General features: G+C 43.9%; 1 protein-coding gene across 1 annotated transcript in view; it reads left to right on the plus strand.

The window, feature by feature from the left end:
• Nucleotides 1–24,033, plus strand: part of LOC124719815 — an 80,724-nt gene that overhangs the window by 36,260 nt on the left and 20,431 nt on the right. Inside the window, exons 3-5 of the mRNA XM_047245005.1 lie at nucleotides 286–452; nucleotides 11,312–11,463; nucleotides 22,875–23,050. Of these exons, the coding sequence (XP_047100961.1) occupies nucleotides 286–452; nucleotides 11,312–11,463; nucleotides 22,875–23,050 (495 nt within the window). The remainder of the gene's footprint in view (nucleotides 1–285; nucleotides 453–11,311; nucleotides 11,464–22,874; nucleotides 23,051–24,033) is intronic.

Raw genomic sequence — 24,033 nt, forward strand, 5'->3', positions numbered from 1 at the left:
TCCAATCATAATTCTGGCTGCATGTTTGTATGTGAGTTCTTGTATTTCATCAGAAACGATCAATTCGCCAGAATATGTTAGCAGACTCACATACCAGCCGTAATGTACGCCATAATTCCTGACACCTCGATTCGTCTCTAATGGGCTGGCGACCTCTATCAAGGGGAAACGTGAAAGCTGGAGAAGTGCAAGTTGAGTTTAGTTTTCACTATTCTATTCTACAAAATACAGTAAAGTTTCATAATATCATCTGTCACATAAGCTGACTCCATTTTATTTTGAAAGGTTGAACAACATGGAATGGAACGTGACAACGCTGCAAACGGATGATCTGAGGCATCATATCCTGTCCCAGTCAGTGCATGCTGTTCGACGCATCACAAAAGCCATGGCCAGCAGAGTGAAGTGTGAGGGGTGGCGTTATGTTCAGTTTGAGTGGAGCGATAAACCTGGTGAGTATATTATTTGGAAGTTCGTTATTGTTAAATAAAGCGTAATGCGCTCATTTAGGTTTTCTATAAAATCTCTCGTCGAAGTTAATCAACACATGGTGATGGAGTTGCACCACATTTGAAAATTCTGTCCTAATTAAAGTGCACAGAAATAAAAACATAAGAACTAAATAATAATCACACTGAAGAAAAGAAACAGTTACCTAATCACAACCGATTGCATCTAACAAGAGAAGATTGCCAACCTGGTCTCATATACGAAACGCACACTTGCAAGGTGTGAGCCCCGGCTGCCTATGTCGCGAGGAGATTTGGACCATGATTATGACTGTACGCAGTTAAGACCTTCTGAACACATAGCTTTTCAACGCTCGTGTACCACTTGTTTCAGGCACGCTCCGCTGCGTTCGCCCATTGTCGTAGCTCGAACTACTGTGCGGTACGGTGAGTAAGAGGTTCGTGTTTATAGTGCCGGTCAACCGACAAGCGACAGTGTGGCACCTCCAGGAGCAGTATACAGCGACGGTCAAATTGCCACGTTTAAACGTCAAAGCTCGCGACAGTAGTGACCGGTAAGCGTCGTTATATGTGGCTATTCGACTAACTCTTACATGAGGCAAAAGAAACTCTATGAGCGTTTCTTTGTGCTACTATTTGTACCTTGCGACTTAGTTGCGGCAGTCATACAGAAGATCCGTTAAATGGAGAGAAGAATAGGTGATTGACGTTAGACTATTCTTTATGAGAGGATGGTGGTGACAATGATGACGATACCCTTTCACCACGATCATTTTCGTCAAACAACTTCATTGGCACAATGCGACGGAGACGTAAAATCACGAACTGACTATTTAGAAAGCTTGCTTTGAAGAAGTAATATTGTCAGGTTTCACCTTGCCTCTGTCCGTAACAGAGATCGGTGTGTGTGTGTGTGTGTGTGTGTGTGTGTGTGTGTGTGTGTGTGTGTGTGTGTGTGTGTGTGTGTGCGCGCGTGTGTGTGTTTTATATAAAACTGCTGCAGAATTTGTCCTAAGATATTGCTCAATAGTGTTGACCATATATGCGCATGCCATTGAGATACTATCTGCTCATATTGCTTACCCGTTTTTCATGTTAAATAACATGTGTTCTACTTGAAGAACAAACTTTCGAAACACATGGGGCAGACGTGACCGGCCCCACACACGTCTTCCCACACTTGCGACATGAAGCGGCTCTGAGGGCTCTGGACGTCTCCCCGCTGCACAGTACTCTGCACTCGTGCATCAGGCAGCTGCAGTGGGGCGGAGCCAGTGGCAGGCAACCTGCACCTACAGAACTTTAAAAACTCTGCATTCAAGACGTCTAAAATGAGTATTATCATAAGTATGGTCATTTATTTTAAGATGGGGCGGGTGTTTGGTATCTAGGATTGAGATCTCGCAAGTGTACGTTTTTCTCCTTACAAAACAAGGTCGAGTTAGTTATGTTTATGTGGAAGTTTACAAGTAATAAACGTGAAGGTTGAGGACAGATTTCATTCGATGTCACATAATGAGAGATCATGCTGACACAGGAGTAGAGCACACCACCTCTAGCCCTGACAAGGGCCTGAGTTGGCCGACAAGGAGAGTCCACGAGTCTCTCCAGTTGTGTCGTGTTCAGCTGACGTCACTCAACAGGTCCCGTAGAGCCGCCAGATCGCAGGGACGTTGAGACCGCCGCTGTCCACACGCTGGTGCCAGACATTTGCTGTGAGGCTGAGACCGGATGCCTTAGCGGGCATGTCGGGATGTGGCAGGACGGCTGAGTGGTCGGTCGTCCAGCCAGGAGCGTGTCCACGCGGTCTGTGAACACGGCTGCTGTCTTGGGAGCGTCCCCAGGATACTCAGGACGAAGGTAGCGCACAGGTCCGGATTAAAAATCACTATGCGATGTGATGCGATCTAGACTGCTCGCTCACTAAACTTCAGCACAGATCTCTTACACGTGACGTTTTAAGACTCCCGTTCATTGTCGTTGCGATAAAAGTGACAATGCAGGAAGGTACTGTAACTTTTACGAAATTTTTAGACCTTTAATGCCATACGCTACTGAGCGTATGGGGATCCACTACACGATGCCAACCCCAGCAGAACAGACACTAAGAATCGCAAGAAACGACAGAGCCCGTGTCCTTAGAAATAGTGTAAAGTGCGTTATAAAAAGTAGCGGAATTTGGCACATTGTGTACATTTATTTACTTCTTTATGCGTTTATTCCACCTGATAAAATTAAGGCATTCGTGCACTCTCTTATATATAACCTGACATCTCAATGTGTCAACATTACGACATGCGAAGTACACAGGCAGCACACGGTAGTGATAATTATACTACTTCTGCTAATAACAACAACAACAACAATGGAGACACATAAGAACACACGTTTCTCTTGATGGGGCATGCACAACTGTTGATACACATCCCAGTGATAAAATCAACTGCCGATGTACAATTTTGCAACTGTAGCAGGTATTATCACTGATGACAGAAACTAATGTATGGGGTTTCATAAATTCCACATGTTATGCTTTATATCAGAATACACATACTACAAAAATTGTAGCTCTGCCTCTTTACGTTGACTCAGATGTAAAACAGTGTAAGTGTTTCAAACTGTGGATGCATTACTTTTGCATATTTGTTCGCCTTTCTTTTAACAAATTACATGATAAAAATATCAAAACTTTACGTACTGCTATTACATAACATTATTGCTTCAGTACAAACTGTCATGATTGCACACGACGTTTGACCTTGGAGCGGAGTGGAAGAGAAGGGAGTCCCTTTCTCTTTCCCTCTGTCGCTCTTTGTTTTAACTCGCAACCGTCGGTAGCTATAGAAAACTCTCGCTTTCCCACGGGAGGTACGCTTTGAAAAGGGTCGAGGCACAGGAAAGTTCCATCTGAGGTAACGTCCTGGCGAGGCTCTTGTTAACACTCGTACATCCGTATTTATGGGAAGAATTTTCCGATTATCTACGTCTAGAAGTCGAAATCTATCGTTTTGTAAATCCTGTTCGTAGATTGTGTGGCACGCGCAGGGCCAGATATAAGCTCAGATCTCAATTGAATTGCGATGAAGAGTGGATAGGAGTTTAAGAGAATTGTCTGGAAGAATAAATGCGAAAAGGAGTGGGACACTAAAGTGGAGAGCATTCATGAAATGCCTCTGAATTTCTCTTGGGTTGTAGATACTACGTTGATGAATACCACACAGGCAGTTCATTTGAACAGGAATGGACGTCTATGAAAAGGGCATCACAGAAGTTGTACAAACAAATAACTGGCAACCAATGCTGTACAATCGCTATAAAGTCATAAGATGTTCAATTGAATCTTTTATTAGCACACGTTACGCGTTTCGGGATTACACCCATTTTCAGACATATGTTACAAACAAGTACCAAACATAAGCGAACAGCATACTCAACACGTCTCGACGTTACAGACAATGAGATGTGGTCATATGAGTTACATACCTCAACCTTGAACTCCTTCCTACCATACCAGGCGTACAGTCTTGACAACGCAAAGAAAGTGTCGGGGCGCTGCATTCACAAGTTATTTAATAATAATATACCCAGAATACAAATCTAACAGGGTGTAATTGCGACGGGATAACGGGTACTAGGAAAAATTTATACGAGAGTTTGCAGCTAAAATATGTCTGAAGATGGTGTAATTCCGAAACGCGTAACATGTTCTAATAAAAGATTCAATTGAACATCCCATGACTTTATTGCGATTGTACAGCATTGGTGGCCAATTATTAACATAAAAATTATCGCAGACGGGATTTTATGTCCTATATATCAAACAAAGATAGATATAAGGAGCTAACGGAAAAGAAACCTTGGCAAACAGAAAAAACACTGCAACTGATCGGTAAATGTAGAAGGTGCAGAAACGTTCAGAGGAACACAGGAATACAGCAGTGTAAGTCACTTGGGGACGAAGTAACTAGGGGTAGATGTGAAACCAAAGCGAAATGGCTGTTGGAAAAATGTGAAGAGAAAGAATAACACATGGGCGTCTGAAAGATTTATTCATTGTACAGATTATTCAAAGAACATTTGACGTAATCTTTAAGAGTGCATCAGGAATTCCACTGTCAAATGCAGAGGAGAGTGCAGGTAGGTGGAGAGAGTAAACTGAAGGCATCTACGAGGGGAAAGACCCGTCTGATGACTTGACAGAAGAAGAAATGAGAATCACAACGCAAGACACTGGAGATCCCACATAAGAGTCAGAGCTTAACACAGCTTTGGAAGGCAGAAGCGAAAGGAACATACCTTCCGAGTTTCCGAAATCATTGGCAAAAGTGTCAACCAAAAACTACTGAAGTTTGCGTCTAGAATATACGAGAATGGCGCTATACCATTAGATACAACGCTGAAGATATAAGCAGATACTTGCGAGGCCTATCACACAATGCGCTTAACACCTCATGTCGACAGGAATAATATATATAGAGGATTGGAAAAGATAATAGAGGATATGATAGATGTCGATCATTTTGACTGTCAGAAGGCTAATAGCACGCGAGAGCGGCACGTCTGACATTGTAACTGATGAGGGAAGCAAAACTTGGAAAATAAAATGGACACACTCATAGGCCATGTAGACCTAGAAAAAGCAACCGGAAATGTAAAATTCTGCAAAATGTTCGAAATATGGAGAAAAATAAGAGTAAGTTGCAAAGAAAGACGGGTAATACGTACAAGAACCAAGAGGGAACAATAAGGTTGCATGACCAAGAATAAAATGCTGTCCCACCGTCCTACCAAAGTATTTGGTATGTTCCATTCTTGACTGATTCTGCTGAGAACCTCATCATTTCTTTTCTTATCAGTCAATCTAATTTTCGACATTGTTCTCTAGCACCACATATCAAACGCTTCAGTTCTCTTCTGTCCCGGTTTTCCCACTGTCAGTGATTCACTTTCATAGATTACTGTGCTCCAAACTTACACTATGAGTTACTCGTCCTCCAACTAAAACCGACATTTAATTGGATGGATAAAAAAAAACTGCTCACCAAGCGGCAGCAGAGCACACATATGAAAGACTGTTGTGATAGAAAAGCTTTCTAGCCAGTGGCTCCTTCTTTAGGTAGGAGGGTTGAAAGGGAAGGAAAAAGGGCGAAGGAAAAGGACTGAAGAGGTCTAGGAAAAGGGGTAGATTTTGGGAAAGTCACCCAGAACCGCAGGTCAGGGGAGACTTACCGTACGAGATGAGAAGGGAAGACTAATTGTTGGGGACTGCATCGGACGAGATTTGGAAACCTAAGAGCTTAAAGGTAGAAGACGAGGTGATATGTACGACAGAGATTACTGCTAAGACATTTATCATAAGTTATAAAGAGTAAGAAGCTAAGTGCATTGTACATAACAGAGGTGGGATGGGGCGGTGAAAAATAGATGGGAAAGACAATGAAAGATGCAGGAAACTGAAATGGAGTGAAGCAAAGAGCAGTTACACTGATAAAAAGCTGAGCGGCGAGAATCAAGGACATGTTGTAGAGCTAATTCCCAACTACGGAGTTGTGGGAAACTGGTGTCTGGGGGAAGATCCAGATGGTGAAACAGGCACCGAGGTCACGGATGTCATGCTGTAGAGCACGCTCTGCCACAGGATATTGTGGCAGTGTATACCCTCACCCTATACCCGTTCATCCTAACTGATAATCTGATGGTAGTCATGCCTATGTAGAGGGCTGAACAGTGTTATAATAGCTGGTATATGACTTGTGTCGTTTCGCACCTGGCTCTCCCTTTGATAGAATATGTTTTGCCAGTTACAGGGCTATTATAGGTGGTGATAGGAGGACACACTATTATTAACTTGTGATCACTGTTTTAGCAGTAATCTCTGTCTTGCATGTTACCCTGTGTTCCACCTTTAAGCTCTCAGGTTTCCAAATCCTGTCTGATGCAGTCCCCAACAATCAGTCCTTCCTTCTCATCTTGTACGGTAAGACCCCCTGACCCGCTGTTCTGGGTGACTTTCCCAAATTCTACCCCTTTTCCTAGACTTCTTCAGTCCTTTTCCTTCACCCTTCTTCTTTCCCCTTCAACCCTTCTGCCTGAAGAAGGTGCCACTGGTTCCAAAAGCCTGCCAATCACAACAGTCTTTCATGTGTGTTCTGCCGCTGCTTCGTGAGTTGATTCTTTTATCTATCCTATTAAATAATTTTATCAATAATTGTTTTCGTTGTTACAAAACTGACATTTGATGTTAGTTGACTTCGTTTGGCCAGGAACATCCGCTTTGAATGTTCTTCTCTACTTTTTATGTTCTCTTTAACTTGTCCATTATGAGTTACTTTATTCTCAAGGTACCAGAATTCTTTCAGTTGGTCTAGATCCTCGTCTACAGTTCTGACCTTAAGTTGAACACTGATCCCATTTCTGCTAGAGTTCATTAATTTAGTCTTTCTTCGGTTTAGTCTTAATTCATAGAGTGTACCCTCTCATTGATAGCCTTTCAACACGAATTTTAATTCCATTTCTGAACCTCTCATTCCTACTTCGATGTACAGATTGAATGGTAGGGGCGATTACATGTATGTTTTTCACCTTTCCTAATTTGAGCTGTTATTGGTCTTCCTGTTTTATCCTCTTATTTGATGTACCTATTGCACGTAACCTTTCTTTTGCTAGAGGTTACACCCATTTTCCTGAGAGTTTCGGAAATCCTGCATCATTTTAAAGTATCGTGGGATTTTTATCTAACTACAAATCCTACGGACGTTTCTAGATTGGTCCCTAAGTCTCCCTTTAATCATCAATCGCCAACCCACAAGTCCTTCTCTGATGCCTTTACCTTTCCTAAAACCAAATTGATCGTAATCTAACACTTCCTCAATCTTCTTTTTCCTCTTATACACATATTCTTGTCAGCAACTTGAGTGTGAGAGCTCTTTAGGTATTTGTGCGGATGTCCTCGCACTTATGTGCCCTTGCAACATACAGAACTATGTGAATGATATTTTCCAGAGATACTGATTGTTTATCTCGAGAACCAATTTGAATAATAATTTGGCTTCCAAATTTCTCAAGAATTTTCGAAATTCCTAAGAACTGTTCCACATGCCTTTCACATGATTTGATCGCGAGTCTTCCTAACCCCCGTTTGTTTCTGTGGGCTGGAGAGGTAGGCATCTCGACGACCGCTGCTTCCCGTGATGTCTCACGAGGCCACCTGAGGACAGAGCAGCGTCGACCTGACCACCACAGGCAAAAGCGGCTCCCGCCGCTGAACACCACAGAACGCCCTACGCTATGCTGCTTGTGGTGTGGTGTCAGTGGTAGCCACAGATCTCAACCCAGGTTACATCGGTCTGTCTGTGATGGCTGGTGAACTTCTCAGCTCTCTGTTGTCTCCACCCCAACCCGTGGCTATACATTCTGCAGTCGTTGCCCTACAGCCAGATGCCAGTGTAATGTGTCGGTACGATGCTCTCAAGTCCCTCATGCCGATGATTCCTTTTTTTACAGAGACATAAAGATGCACCTTCTTTGGACTTTCTCTTTTGCGATTTGCCGCTGAGTAATCCCAATAGCATTAGGAACACAATAAACATCGTGTACACACATCATTCACCATCTGTAGCAATGTCTTTTCTGTACTGAAAATAAGCTCGCATAAGGACGAAATGCGAAAAATTTCGCACAGGCATAAAAATAATGCAGTATATTTCTTAAAGACGTCGTATCTGCCATTAACTGTAACATTATTTGTTTCCACGACTACAGTTTCGATCCTATGCCCTTTATGCAGGTATACAGCAATAACCGAAAAGTGAAGGGCAGATGGCATGTATAGAACGCCACTATCATCCCATACATGAGGCAGTTATATTAGAACAAATGCTATAAACTGTACGTCACTTGCATTGGGCCACTGGAGGTGTCAAAATTTACGAATCTTCTGACGTGTGTATATCTCACTGTTGTCTCTGTATGTTCAGTCTCCTAACTCCGAGTGTACATCAACTTTAGATTAGCGTAAGGATCATAGTTATGCCATAAGGTAAATTTATTGTTACTGATGTTAACTTCACTAACATGAATCCCCTCAAATCACTGTTCATGTTACTTATATGGCAACTGAGGCGGTTGGTGGGGAACATATTCACAAGTCGTTTCTTCTTTGTTCTTAGCAGTGATTATACTTCCCACAGTAAACGTTTTATATCAGAGTATCTTAACAGTGTGTTTACATTCGTTTACAGAATTTGCCACTCTGTTTACGATACAATCATTTGATGTAAAGAAATAAGATAAGACACTACTTTATTATGATGAGGCGTAATAGTACATATGGTATCCATCGTCAAAGGCTTACAGTAGCTTGGCTGCTCATGAAACCATGGCAGTAATAATCATATATATATATATATATATATATATATATATATATATATATATATATATATATATATATATTTACGTATGTATTCTTTGTACCATAATAACATCACAAAGGCATAAATCGCATTCACAACAACTTTCGTACATGAATTGATCCACTGGACAAATAAAAAGAAAAAGGAGTACAAAAATGAGATAAAAACATGTGACTGGATACTTGTCACAAATTACAGAACATTATGTGTATCACCATGTAATTGCGAAATGTACTGTTAATATGTAAGATATTGTACCAGTACAAATATAGTCGTACATTTCCATGGTCCTTAGTACGTTTAGGCCGAGAATGGCTTTTTCAGCTACACTTGCAAAACACCTTATTCATTTTTTTACTGAATTATTAAAATGTATTACTTATGTTAAAATAAATACACCCTAATTATAAATACACTCCTGGAAATTGAAATAAGAACACCATGAATTCATTGTCCCAGGAAGGGGAAACTTTATTGACACATTCCTGGGGTCAGATACATCACATGATCACACTGACAGAACCACAGGCACATAGACACAGGCAACAGAGCATGCACAATGTCGGCACTAGTACAGTGTATATCCACCTTTCGCAGCAATGCAGGCTGCTATTCTCCCATGGAGACGATCGTAGAGATGCTGGATGTAGTCCTGTGGAACGGCTTGCCATGCCATTTCCACCTGGCGCCTCAGTTGGACCAGCGTTCGTGCTGGACGTGCAGACCGCGTGAGACGACGCTTCATCCAGTCCCAAACATGCTCAATGGGGGACAGATCCGGAGATCTTGCTGGCCAGGGTAGTTGACTTACACCTTCTAGAGCACGTTGGGTGGCACGGGATACATGCGGACGTGCATTGTCCTGTTGGAACAGCAAGTTCCCTTGCCGGTCTAGGAATGGTAGAACGATGGGTTCGATGACGGTTTGGATGTACCGTGCACTATTCAGTGTCCCCTCGACGATCACCAGTGGTGTACGGCCAGTGTAGGAGATCGCTCCCCACACCATGATGCCGGGTGTTGGCCCTGTGTGCCTCGGTCGTATGCAGTCCTGATTGTGGCGCTCACCTGCACGGCGCCAAACACGCATACGACCATCATTGGCACCAAGGCAGAAGCGACTCTCATCGCTGAAGACGACACATCTCCATTCGTCCCTCCATTCACGCCTGTCGCGACACCACTGGAGGCGGGCTGCACGATGTTGGGGCGTGAGCGGAAGACGGCCTAACGGTGTGCGGGACCGTAGCCCAGCTTCATGGAGACGGTTGCGAATGGTCCTCGCCGATACCCCAGGAGCAACAGTGTCCCTAATTTGCTGGGAAGTGGCGGTGTGGTCCCCTACGGCACTGCGTAGGATCCTACGGTCTTGGCGTGCATCCGTGCGTCGCTGCGGTCCGGTCCCAGGTCGACGGGCACGTGCACCTTCCGCCGACCACTGGCGACAACATCGATGTACTGTGGAGACCTCACGCCCCACGTGTTGAGCAATTCGGCGGTACGTCCACCCGGCCTCCCGCATGCCCACTATACGCCCTCGCTCAAAGTCCGTCAACTGCACATACGGTTCACGTCCACGCTGTCGCGGCATGCTACCAGTGTTAAAGACTGCGATGGAGCTCCGTATGCCACGGCAAACTGGCTGACACTGACGGCGGCGGTGCACAAATGCTGCGCAGCTAGCGCCATTCGACGGCCAACACCGCGGTTCCTGGTGTGTCCGCTGTGCCGTGCATGTGATCATTGCTTGTACAGCCCTCTCGCAGTGTCCGGAGCAAGTATGGTGGGTCTGACACACCGGTGTCAATGTGTTCTTTTTTCCATTTCCAGGAGTGTACGTGTATGAGTGGACGTAATTCTTCCTCATTTCCATACATATCATACAACTCACGGGAAACGTCGTGAAGACTACTCATATTATAAAACCAGCATAGACACGATCCTGTGCAAATCGTTACGTCCTGTGCTTCTCAGTAAGTCAAAGTCAAACAGCCAAACTATTCATCCTCATTAATGTTACTTTCTATTATTAGCACATAAAACTGACTGGATTTTATCTCAAGATCTCTTATTTCTTAAATCTGTCTTATTGTTGGGCAAGCCGTGTGGGTGATTTTTGAAATAGTTGTATATTTCCACTTCTTCAGGTATTTTGATACTTCTACCCTTAGGTTAATTTTTATTACTAGATCTACGTTAGGTGATGGTACTCCTCTCTCTTTGCGTCATGTGCTCTTTAAATTTGTCGCTGGAATATGAGCGTTGTAAAGTTCGGTCAAGGTGTCCATGCTGTAACTCATACGATTACTGACATTGTATATTGATCTAGTTTCAAAAGGTAAATGCTCTACCTGTATACACTTTGTGGGTGCAGAAAGTGAAAGCTGTGCTTCCTACAGAAGTCTGATCCACTGGCTTGTTCACCAGTCCGTCGTCTCCCGTCTTGTGCAGAACTGCAGGCCCAGGCGGCTGTTTTCCGGGAACGACTCTCCAGCTACTGGCGGGACTTGGCGCAGCTGCTCTCACTCGATGCGACGCACGCCTCGCAGCTGTTGGTTCCCCTCGCATTCGAACGAATGGTAAGTGGAGTTTTCTTCCTCCTCTTATAAACTGTATTGTACGTACAGGGGGTGACGAAATGACACACACCACCTGGTCAGTTCTTGGAGAGTGTTCCCCAGTTTACCTTCTTCACACTGTAGCTATCTTTGGCTCTCCAGTTCTAATACAAACCATCTGGAAGAATTCTGAACCAACGTCTACTTCTGTGAGCCATTTGGGGCTATGATACAGGGAGGCTAAGCTCGGAATGGTTAGAGATCGAAGAAAATCGTCTGTATCTTTCTTTTCTCGTATTTGCTAGCTACTTCTTTAACAGATTCAGATAACTTTGCATCCTGCTTTACAAGCTGAAGCATGTTAGCTTCATATTTAGTGGAGAGTGAAGTCTCAGTGTGGCATTTCAAGTCTCCATCAGCATCTTCTCTTCCTAAGAATCTCTACTCCATATGGAAGGCCTATAAAATTACTTCTCTCAACATGGAGGTTCGTCAACTTCAAATCTCGTAACGAACCTGTATACATACCACATAATTTATACAGTTCGTTACAACTGCTCAAACTCTTCCCACCTTAACATTCACGTGACCATTTCCCAGGACTCCATGACCAGACGATAACGCAGCTGACAGTTGTGGCTCGACGCCATTGGTGGCCCCCTGTGCTCACCACTGCCAGCCAGCACTGTCCGTGTGACACGGCAATGCCCCAGCCGCCGCAGCCACAGAGGACGCGCGTCGATAACGAAAACCTGCAGTTGAGGTCCACCAGTTAGCGTGTGTTGCGTCTGCGAGTGGCTTTGTTAAATGCACTGTGCTACTACAGTCACAAGTGGAATATCTAGTGACTGCGTCAAGGCCAATGAAAATCTGTGCCAGACTGACGTGAAACCGGATGCTGCTTTCTGAGAGCATTCATCTCAGTCGTTAGCCTTTCTGCACGTGTCTCGTGGCCTAACTCGAACCATTATCGAGTCTGAATTCTCTGTCTATGATTTATGAACACTACCACCAGTGATTTTCCCACTACCAAGAATAAGAGCTATGTGATCTTAACACATACACTGGACTCGCATTCGGGAGGACGACGGTTCAGTCCCGTGTCCGGCCATTCTGATTTAGGGCATGGCCGACTTCCTTCCCCATCCTTCCCTAATCCGATGAGATCGATGACCTCGCTGTCTGGTCTCCTTCCCCAAACAACCCAACCTTAACACATAGAATGGCCACTGTGCATTATGACTGTTTGGATTCTGACAGTAGTATATATGGAAAGCAAAAGGACGCAGTATGATCTGTGTCTTTGTGTAGCTTTTTGTGGCGTATGTAGCAACGTGGCAGTCCCTAAAGTGTCGTGTGAGCCTCATTTTGGATCCTTTGAGAAGAGAATTAGGCGATACCTGTTTTAGTGAACTGAAAAGGTTCTGGGTACATTAAATCTTTTTCCTATAAATTTTACGGATGTTTTCTGTATGGTAATTTCAAAGACTGATAGTTGCGGGTTCCGTATTTAAGAATGGTTTCTGCAGACATCGTATCATGTCCTGTCATTGCATCTAGTTTTCGATACCATCATCCATGCATTTCACTGCAGCAAAGGCAATTTACCTGATACGTATCCAATATTTTGTAGGGTTAGTACCTCACAGCTTGTGAGAATGTTTAAAGGACGACTTCTTTATTACATTTGCGGTGCAGCTACGCTTCGTTGATCATACACTGCACCTGTTTAAGATAAGTGTAATTGTGAAAAGTTATTCAGTGAAACCAATGTTGTACAGATAGTTTCGATTTAAAGACACACTTTGCTTCCTGAATGAAACTTAAGTCTTCAGACAGCTGCAGCAGTCTTGAGGTTTTCGTATTCGAGATAATTCCTCTCGTGGTTCTTCACTACAGCCCTGCAGAGTAGTATGGCAAAGCGTACTGTGGCCCAGGTAGCGACGCAGCTTACGATTTTGACCCTGTGCCCCTGGTAACTGGGCTCTCACATAATACTGTGTACAAATATGTATGTATGTATGGTCAGAATAGTTCAAATGGCTCTGAGCACTATGGGACTCAAATTCTGAGGTCATCAGTCCCCTAGAACTTAGAACTACTTAAACCTAACTAACCTAAGGACATCACTCACATCCATGCCAGAGGCAGGATTCGAACCTGTGACCGTAGCAGTCGCGCGGTTCCAGACTGAAGCGCCTAGAACCGCTCAGTCACACCGGCCGGCATAGATTAGGTCTAGATGGCAGAAAGCCCAGTGGCGCCATCGCAAGGACGACGGATTCAACGTTTTGGAAGGTGACGATTCAAAAGTGTGCACCACCTTCCAATTCACTGCTCCTGCACAACGAGGGAAATTCTGAATTTTATTTTTCGTTTTCTATACTGCTTATCGACGTACGGGTAAGAGTCGACTGCAGCCACGTGTCACCACTACAGTGATTTTGGGTCGGTCCGTAAGCCGGGCCCCCTACTGTGTGGACTCGGCCCGTGTCGCTCGCTGGCCTCCCTCGCCCTGTGTTGTGACGCCCGCAGCAGGGCTGTCGGAATTGGGAAGCGGCTCAGATCACAAATGGGATGTTAGCTGCCCGCTGACCGCTAACCGCATGCTGTCACAGCGAGGACGTGACGCACGTCCCACACACACACACACACACACACACACACACCTAAACGCGTGCAGTATTCCGGGCGCACATGCGCAAAGCTCTACTTTCGCAAATACGAATTGGAGGCGATAAATCGCTATCCCGCCTGGAACCGGTCGGCTATGTATGTATGTATGTAAATTTAAAAAATACTGTATTCGAAAAGGATTTCTTTTTTCTCTGCCACCTGCCATCAATATAAAACTGATAAAGGAGGTATTTCATTCAAAAAATATGAAAAAGAAGAACAACTGTATTGTGAAAACAACTGAAAGCTTTTTAATTTCCATTTTTTCTCGTATTTGTGATATACGTAACAGTTTTGTTATTTCGTAATTGATTCATTACAATATACACATTCTTTTGTGAATAAGGTAATTTTTTTATTTCCAATGTCTATTAAACACTTATTAGTAACTCAGAGAGAGAGAGAAGTTTTCAGTGTGTACATACTTAGAACAGCAACAGCAATGGCAGCTTAAAAACAACACACACACAGACACACACACACACACACACACACACACACACACACGCACCATAAACATATAATATACCTTCTTTACACGGATGCATATTGTACATGTTCCACACGAAATATATACTCTGTCTCTCTCTCTCTCTCTCTCTTTCTCTCACTCTCTCTCTCTCTCTCTCACACACACACACACACACACACACACACACATGGACGCACGCAGTGTGCAATGAAACATTCATAATCTCAAACATGCAGTCAGAACTGTGACAAACAGCTCATCAAACTATTCCACACACACCCAGTCAAGTGGAACACCTTTAACCTTTTTACTAACAAATAAACCCACCCAGACACATCAGTAAATAGTCTGGGTGCAGCAGATTTCCACACCTATGCCCCCCGATGAACCACTTGTGATCGTGATAGGACACCCCTGCTTCCAGCTGGAACTGCAGTATATACCTCAGTATATAACCTCGGTCGAAAGGTCTCCTGATAAACATTTGTGGTGCAGCGTCAATGCACTAGAGGAGGCACCTGTTGACGTCCCTGAACGTGAAAGTCTATCAGGCTGTGCAAATCACCGTGTCTGTCATGCAGACTTGTGGGATAGTCCAGCTCTACCTCTAGGACATATCCCTCAACAGCATCAGCAGCCACATATTTGATCTCCTTCCTCAGTCTGGTGATTTCCCCTTTGGACATCCATGAGAGCCCTTGAAAAGGGAGACTTTGTTGCATGGTTTGCCTTTAGAGACAGTTTAAATCCAGGTACAGTATGAAACTGAAATCGTCAGACAACCTGTACTCCCCATCGATTATTTGCAAGTTATTTGCCTTGGCATACCTGCGCACACATTGGCAAAGTCACTCGTGGACCGCATGTTTCAGGAAGACATGCATCTCAACGTTGGTCAAGAATTCGATGCTGGCTTGTGTCTTTCTTAACATGGCATCCCACGAAATCTCAGCCATATGCTACAGAACTTCTCAAAGATGTTGGCGGTCAGATGTACATTGGTGTTCGTCATTTTACATGTTCTGATAAATCAGAGATGCCGAAGTCCTGCTGTTCATTCATCCAGTGCCCGTTCTTTCCATTCATTATGGAAATGCCTCTTAGTTTACTAGAGAATCCAGATATTCGTAAGGAAAGACCCCTTCTCCGTCGCAAGTTGAAACTCTTGAAACTCTACATCATCGAGATAAGTGGCTCCCTTTGCTAAGAATATCTCCAGAACGCGTTGGTTCAGCAAATTTCTAAAGAGACGTAAGGATGAAGCGTTGTGAATTCAGGAAGTGGTGTGATCCTCTTTGAAGCGGCATGTATTTGTCAACGGTGTCAGCAATGACACTGATCTTATCATCCTACTACCCAGACTCGTCAAAGTGCTGAACTAGAAAGTGGGCATCATGCTCACTGAAATTGTGGAAAAGATGGCTGTGTGCTGTGGCAGTTGGTACTTAAAGTTACATGGGTTGTCAGCTGCACTCTGGGACTTCCCCGTTACGTGGCAACAGACTCTACAGGGAGCTTCCTCACCTCTGTCCAGTCACAGTCCACAGATATAACGATCAGCTGCCTGCTTGTACAATGCATCATTCTCCTTCACGTTGGTCATGAGGACGTTTTCACTATAAATGTTATAAACATCCCGTACAAGACTTTCAAGCTCAGTGAGCAACCATCTCGCACTATTCCCTTGACATAAGATTTTAATTTTAGGACCACCTAATTTACGCTCGACTTCTTTGTCGATATGCCACACAGCGTGTCAATGTTTGTCTTCTTCTTATGGCTTTCCTACATTCGGCCATAAACAAGAAATTGGAACATCACTGGACATCTGGTGTTTGTTGTGTATCTGTATGCCCTGTATGTTTTGGTTTATTTCTATCACTAGTGAGAAGCAACCATGGAAATCAATTTAAATTTCTCTCGTCATGATTCTGGGCATTAGGACATGCTTTTTGTTAGCAGTATATACTTTTGAAGAGAGATGTAACTGGACCCCACAATAAGTTGATCAAAATCTTATGAATATAAATCAAGGTAGAGCATACAGCTGAGTGTCTTACAGGACTCCCTTTCCTGCACCTCAGAAAAGTGACTCAGTATGAACACTCTGGTATCGACTCACCCCATGATGTCACGACAGCTCTCCCCCTAACTTGGACAATGCTCTTCCCCTCAACAACACGTCGAACTGCTAATAACTCTGCACACGAGAAGGAGAAAGAGACGCAGTTGATAAGTATCTAAGGAAGGAGAAATAAAAATCCGCATTCGTATAATAATAATAATAAATTCTGAGTACTTACAAGTAAAACTGTTGTTGTGTTCATTACTGGAATACACTTCCAGCAACTCATCATCAGTGGGCATGTTTGTCATTAAGGGCATATCCAGCATGGGTACTAGAGGAGGTGTATGACGTCGGCAGGGGAATGTGTCTGAAAGAATATGGACAAACCCAAACGAAAACACAGGTGCAAAAGAACTAGTAGCAGGTGGTCGTGTCAAAACACAGATATTCGCATTGAGAACATCTACAAACTAGAGCATCTCAAAAATAACAAACAAAAAATTTAGTACTGTAGAATAAGCGATATCTGCCTCTGAACAATCGAAGTCGTTCCCCAGAGATCATCATCATCGTCATCATCATTATCAGCTGCTGGGTTCAGATCCCACAGCGGGTAACGCCTGCTCACAGCTAGAAAAGAAGAAGTAGAACCCACAAGAATCACTTACACTACTAGCCATTAAAATTGCTACACCAAGAAGAAATGCAGATGATAAACGGGTATTCATTGGACAAACATATTATTCTAGAACTGACAGTGATTACATTTTCATGGAATTTCGGTGCGTAGATCCTGAGAAATCAGTACCCAGAACAACCACCTCTGGCCGTAATAACGGCCTTGATACGTCTGGGCATTGAGTCAAACAGAGCTTTGATGGCGTGTACAGGTACAGCTGCCCATGCAGCCTCAACACGATACCGCAGTTCATCAAGAGTAGTGACTGGCGTATTGTGACGAGCCAGTTGCTCGGCCACCATTGACCAGACGTTTTCAATTGGGGAGAGATCTGGAGAATGTGCTGGCCATGGCAGCAGTCGAACATTTTCTGTATCCAGAAAGGCCCGTACAGGACCTGCAACATGCGGTCGTACATTATCCTGCTGAAATGTAGGATTTCGCAGAGAAAGGGTAGAGCCACGGGTCGTCAGACATCTGCAATGTAACGTCCACTGTTCAAAGTGCCGTCATTGCGAACAAGAGGTGACCGAGACGTGTAACCAATGGCACCCCATACCATCACCCCGGGTGATACGCCAGTATGGCGATGACGAATACACGCTTCCAATGTGCGTTCACCGCGATGTCGCCAAACACGGATGCGACCATCGTGATGCTGTAAACAGAACCTGGATTCATCCGATAAAAATGACGTTTTGCCATTCGCCCAACCAGGTTCGTCGTTGAGTACACCATCGCAGGCGCTCCTGTCTGTGATGCAGCGTCAAGGGTAACCGCAGCCACAGTCTCCAAGCTGATAGTTCATGCTGCTGCAAGCGTCGTCGAACTGTTCGTGCAGATGATTGTTGTCTTGCAAATGTCCCCATCTGTAGACTCAGGGATCGAGATGTGGCTGCACGATCCATTACAGCTACGCGGCTAAGATGCCTGTCATCTCGACTGCTAGTGATACGGGGCACTTGGGATACAGCACGGCGTTCCGTAGTACCTTCCTGAACCCACCGTTTCTATAGTCTGCTAACAGTCATTGAATCTCGACCAAAGCGAGCAGCAATGTCGCGATACGATAAACCGCAATCGCGATAGGCTACAATCCGACCTTTATCAAAGTCGGAGACGTGATGGTACGCATTTCTCCTCATTACACGAGGCATTATATCAACGTTTCACCAGGCAACGCCGGTCAACTGCTGTTTGTGTATGAGAAATCGGTTGGAAACTTTCCTCATGTCAGCACGTTGTAGGTGTCGCCACCGGCGCCAACATTCTGTGAATGCTCTGAAAAGCTGATCATTTGCATATGACAGCATCTTCTTCCTGTCGGTTAAATTTCGCATCTGTAGCAATTTTAATGGCCAGTAGCGTATAAACAAAAACACTGTAGAAAATATGTATACTTGCTTTCATCCTCAGCCAAGGTGACCATGATGAATGACATCACACCGTCGTTGGTAAACAGTGACAACAGTGCGGCGTCATCATTGTTATCCAACGTGCGTGGCCATGACTGCAGTCACCATGGTCGTCACGGATACCGCACGAGCGCTTGACTCCGATATCAGGGCTGGCTGGCAGTCGGAGAGAGAGCAAGACTCGGGTCTCCCTCCGCAGTGCTGTTTACAAACCCCTTCAGCCACGCAGCGTGCGCTGATCAGCAATTCAAGTCGCAATTCATCACGCTTCTTCTCTCCCCACTAACATTACTTACACATAGCGCATTGCGACAGTGCCCAGCGTGTTGGTACACATTTACACATGCCTCTCTCAACTTGCAACTGCTCTCATTACTTACCAAGCGTGGACGCAAGGCAGAACAAACGGGTTTATTTCTCGTAAGAAAAGAACTTCCACATATTAAACGAGTGGGATTGTGCTGTGACAGAAATGCGCGAAATGGAATATGCTGGCTGCAAGTAGCTGCTGATCGGTTACGTTTAGAGCGACACATTGCAGAAACTTGGGAAATCATCTCGACAGTTCTTCAAAAAGTGTGTAGATGTCGCCTGGTAAATAAACATAGCTGACAAAAGAACTGTAAAAAATGAGCTCGGGAGTATTTAAATAAGTACAAAAATTTTATTAAGAAAATAAATTTTGCACATATCTGCAACACAAGTAAATCCGTTTTTCTCTCCACCACCGTACACTTGCCTAAGGTGTCGGACTGACATACAGTTGAATGATTCCAAATTCAGGATGGCAGTGTTCTTGAAAATATCCCACATTCATACCACCACCTCACGACCTTTGACGTGCATGACGCTCTCTCTGTGATCACAGTTTCGGAGTGATGTCAGCATATCCTCATAGGTCATTCCTGTATCGTGGCGGCTACTGCGATAGTGGAATCGAGTCAATCACGCTACTGTCTTCCAAGACATGTCACACTTCGTTGTTCTGAGCAGCTGGGCAGAAGTGACAACTGTGTAGAAACTTGACGAAACACAGACTGAGTCGATGTGTGTGACAACAGCTACATCTTTAATCATCTTTAAACATGAAGCGGCCGCATTGGTCGTGGAGGCCTCGCCCGTGAGCAACAATGTTGTACCAGGAGGCAGGCAGCTTGGACCCTGGCAAGCAGGTCTTCAGCTGCATCTACAGGTGTTTCGTACACCTACATCTTGGCATAACCTCAGAGAATGAAGTCGAGGGTTGTAAGATCCAGCGATCGCAATGGCCATCAGAGAGGACCCCCCTTTCCAGTCCTACAGTGAGTGTGAGTATTCTTCAGGTGCTTGGTGCTTGCAAACATTAACATCAAAGTGGAATGATCTTGGATAATGCCTTAAAATACCGTGACTGAGAATCTTTGCTGTTGGCCTCCGATATGGGTGGCGTGGGTGTTGTCCTCATTCTAGATCTGCCTGTTTGGCTTTTGAAAACAACATCACGGATGAATGACGCCTCATCCACAAACAATACAAACTGTATGAAGTTGGAAAGTACAGCGCTGTGAACGATACTGGATTGACACAAGCAGACATAGGGCTCAAAATCCGTTCGTCCCAGTGCTTGCACATTTCACCTTTGATTACTCATTGTGCACTGTACACAGCAACACACCTCACCATGAACACGACACAAGCTATCTGATGCAATGGACAGCTGACAGCAGGGTCAGTGGTGTGCTTGCGTCACAGGTTAATGCGCCACTGCGATGCTTGAGTGCTACGGGCCTAGTTGTGCACAGTAGGTCCGTTTGGTGGTCTGGTGTGTACACAGTTTATCAGCTGCTACTGTTCGAGTGCACAACGGACACCCGAGATCTTTGCAAGAGTGTGAAGAACTGCAGGCATCATTGCAATACATGCATTCAGACTGACAGTCGTTGCTTTGAAGAATTACTATGAACTACATTGTTGTTAGGTGGTGTATGCAGTGTATGCCCTTAACAAAATAAATATGCACTTTCGAGTATTGGTTCCCTATCTCAATATAATCTATTGTGGAACCACAGTCACCTGTTTCAGTGTGACCCAAAATGATTGGGGACTCCACGTACACAGAACAAGAGCAGTTCCGTCCCACTTCCTTCAGACACTCCCGACGGCACCCATGTCTGTGGTGAGCACTCATCTTCCAGAACAACATACTGGTTGATGCTAGGGTAGATAGAAGAAAGGAAAACAGAGTGGGCAAGTGCGAGAGGGACTCACGCACTAAGGGTTCTGTACAAACTCCCCATCCTGGGAATCGAGATTCCCAATGATTTTTGTCTGTTATCGACACTTTGTAACTTTACTGGCAAGATACTGGTCCCAGCTATACCAAGATCGATTCAAAAATTCTATGTTATTTCCTCAGCCCAAACAAACAAGAACAAGCAAGCAGAGGACTTTAGTTTATGTATGTAGGGAGACAAGATTTAATAACACATTTCTGTTTACGTACTAAATCATGAATACAACATACAATTTATTTTTGGATGCAGTAATGTTCGTATGTTATACTTTCAACAGGTCATGAATACAATGTATGTCCAAATCGAAAACGACATTTTTGTGTGATATAATTAAAAGTTAACAAGTTTCAGATTTTTTACTTTACTTGTACCGGAAAACTTAGTTGTTGCCAAATCTCACGATTCCAAGTCAATGGAGGGCACCCTATAGGTTTCGATGAGTGAGTTTTCGATTATCAAACCACGAGACATAAACGGCCGTCCGTATCTGTTGACTGGAGTGAATTATAAGCTTACAGTTTTTACGCCGCCAAGGGTCCACATACCTTTGTATGTGACATAATTTGAACATAATACCCAGAGAAAAAGATTCCCAACAGATGGACAGACAAATAGACAAACTGATACAAAATAATACAAAAAGTATTTTCTAGAGTTATATAGTTACCAATTTGGTTCAAAAATGGCTCTGAGCACTATGGGACTCAACTGCTGAGGTCATTAGTCCCCTAGAACTTAGAACTAGTTAAACCTAACTAACCTAAGGACATCACAAACATCCATGCCCGAGGCAGGATTCGAACCTGCGACCGTAGCGGTCTTGCGGTTCCAGACTGCAGCGCCTTTACCAATTTGGGATTTTAAGATTTTTTCCTTTATTTGCAATGTGAAATCTGGCTTCTTTCAAAATGTGATGATTCTAAATCAACAGGGAGCACCTTATAGAATTTTGTGAGTGATTTTTCAAGTATGAAAATATGCCATTTAAATGGCCATGTCTTTATTGCAGTGACTTAGAAACCTACAATATGTACAACGTCAAAGGAGCATAGACCTTAATATGTGACATAAATGTGAACTTCGTACCCGAAAATGGTCCAGAAAAAATGATCTTAACACTCGGACAGTCAATACATTCCTTCAAATCTGCAATATTCGAGACGTGTTCAGATACAGACGACATCGTGTTAGATGACGAGCAACAAACGCAAATTCTCGGCAAAAGCGATCAGCCAGGCAATAGACAAACGCTACAAAATTTTGAGTCAAACTGACATTTCGTGTGTGCACAATTAACTCAGATAATGTTTCAGATATGGAGCGGTTGATGTCTATCATTGCGTTTGTAGAAGGTCATAACATGTGTTCAAGTTTCTTACAGCGTTGGTAACGAGTAGGATTTTGACGGATCTGTCAACAGTCTGGCCATTCAATTTTCGAAAATCGTTCAAAAGTTTGAATAGAACCTCCTCAGAGTTCCAGCCCCGCCATGTGGCTTTACACGTAGGAACTCAACCCTGCTGGCAGCTCCAGAACATTTCAGTTGGATACATCGTCACGGGAGTATACATTCATACATTGAGACGTCTGTAATGTCAACTACCAAGAAATTTCTGCACCTCTCTTATCTGATGTCACAGTTTGAGAAATGTATTTATTTAATAAAACCCCACTAGGCATCTGCTGTGCATTAATGTTTTTATGCCTTTACAAAACTGAATGTACTACACTCATGCGCTGGCAGTAATTTCAGTGTCATGTAATAGTGCTACATGCAACTGTATATTAAGACAGGCTGCTGCTTGTGCATGTTATGAAAGTAATTTGAACTATTTTCTGTGTGTCTCAGGGTAACCACGCAAGTGATCAGCAACTCCACAGTTGGATTAAGGACATGGAACGTGTGAAAGATATGCTCCGCACGAAATTAACCGGATGGGTACAGGACTTGCAATTCGCCAGCAAACAGGTGGAGCACTACGAGGTGGAAGAAGACAAGGACAGGCCAGGGCACTTGATATTCAGGTATAAACCAGTGTACACTCAAATGTCTGTCGTACTCACTATGGTTTATTGGAGTTTATCTCACTTTTATCCATGGAAGTATTCATTAAAGTTATAGAAAACACAGGGATCATTTAATTCAGAATGGAGTAAAGAACTAGCACTAATAGACAGTAGTGAAGGACAAGGTTACAGAAACTCGTGATTTACAACGGCTTTTTACTCCGTTTAGCCTTCAATATTTTGATTCGTATTGTGTCTTAAAATGTTCCACGTATTACGTAACAGACCAGCGGAGAAAACAGACACAAAAAAACGATGTTACTGCATTTACTAGAGAAAATATTGATGGTTACAGATACTTCCGAAGTTTTCATAATTTGTGGAAACAATGATGTGGAACCTGACACGAAAAGCGATCGTGTCCTCGTCTTATTCGAGACAAAAAAAAAGAAAAAAAATAAACACTTCGGGAGAAATTACGGTAATACCATGTAGTAGCGACTCTAGTCCAGATACTGGCATCCAGTCGGTGAGGTAAAGAGGCCACAAGTCATGTTCATCTCAATAGATGGAGGAAAAATCTAAGCAGCGATGAGGGAAGATGGGAAGACGTCAGCAGAGGGCAGGAAGCGGATAGCCATCGTTCTTATATTGTGTCCTGTGGTTGGTGTGTTTAAATCAGTCCGTAGCATAGAGAGTAAATACTGGAGGTTGCGAGCGAGAGGAAAGCGGAATAGTCTCTCGAGTGGTTGACATATGGGGCCGTGGAATGGAGTATTGTTGGAGATATGTTGGCACTATGGAGGGTGACCAGGTGGCTTCCTATGTGGGAATGGGTAAGCACCCAGCAGGCACCGCAGGTCTTGTGGCGGTGTTGTTGGACTCTATCAGGTGGCTTATTGTGGGGTAGCTATGGAGGTGGAGAACATGGATTAGGATGGACAGTTAGACTCAGTCGTGATTGCTATCAATTGGATGAAAGACTTCTGCAGTTATATCTG

The sequence above is a fragment of the Schistocerca piceifrons genome, chromosome 11 (genome assembly GCF_021461385.2).
Source record: "Schistocerca piceifrons isolate TAMUIC-IGC-003096 chromosome 11, iqSchPice1.1, whole genome shotgun sequence".
Lineage (NCBI taxonomy): Eukaryota > Metazoa > Arthropoda > Insecta > Orthoptera > Acrididae > Schistocerca > Schistocerca piceifrons.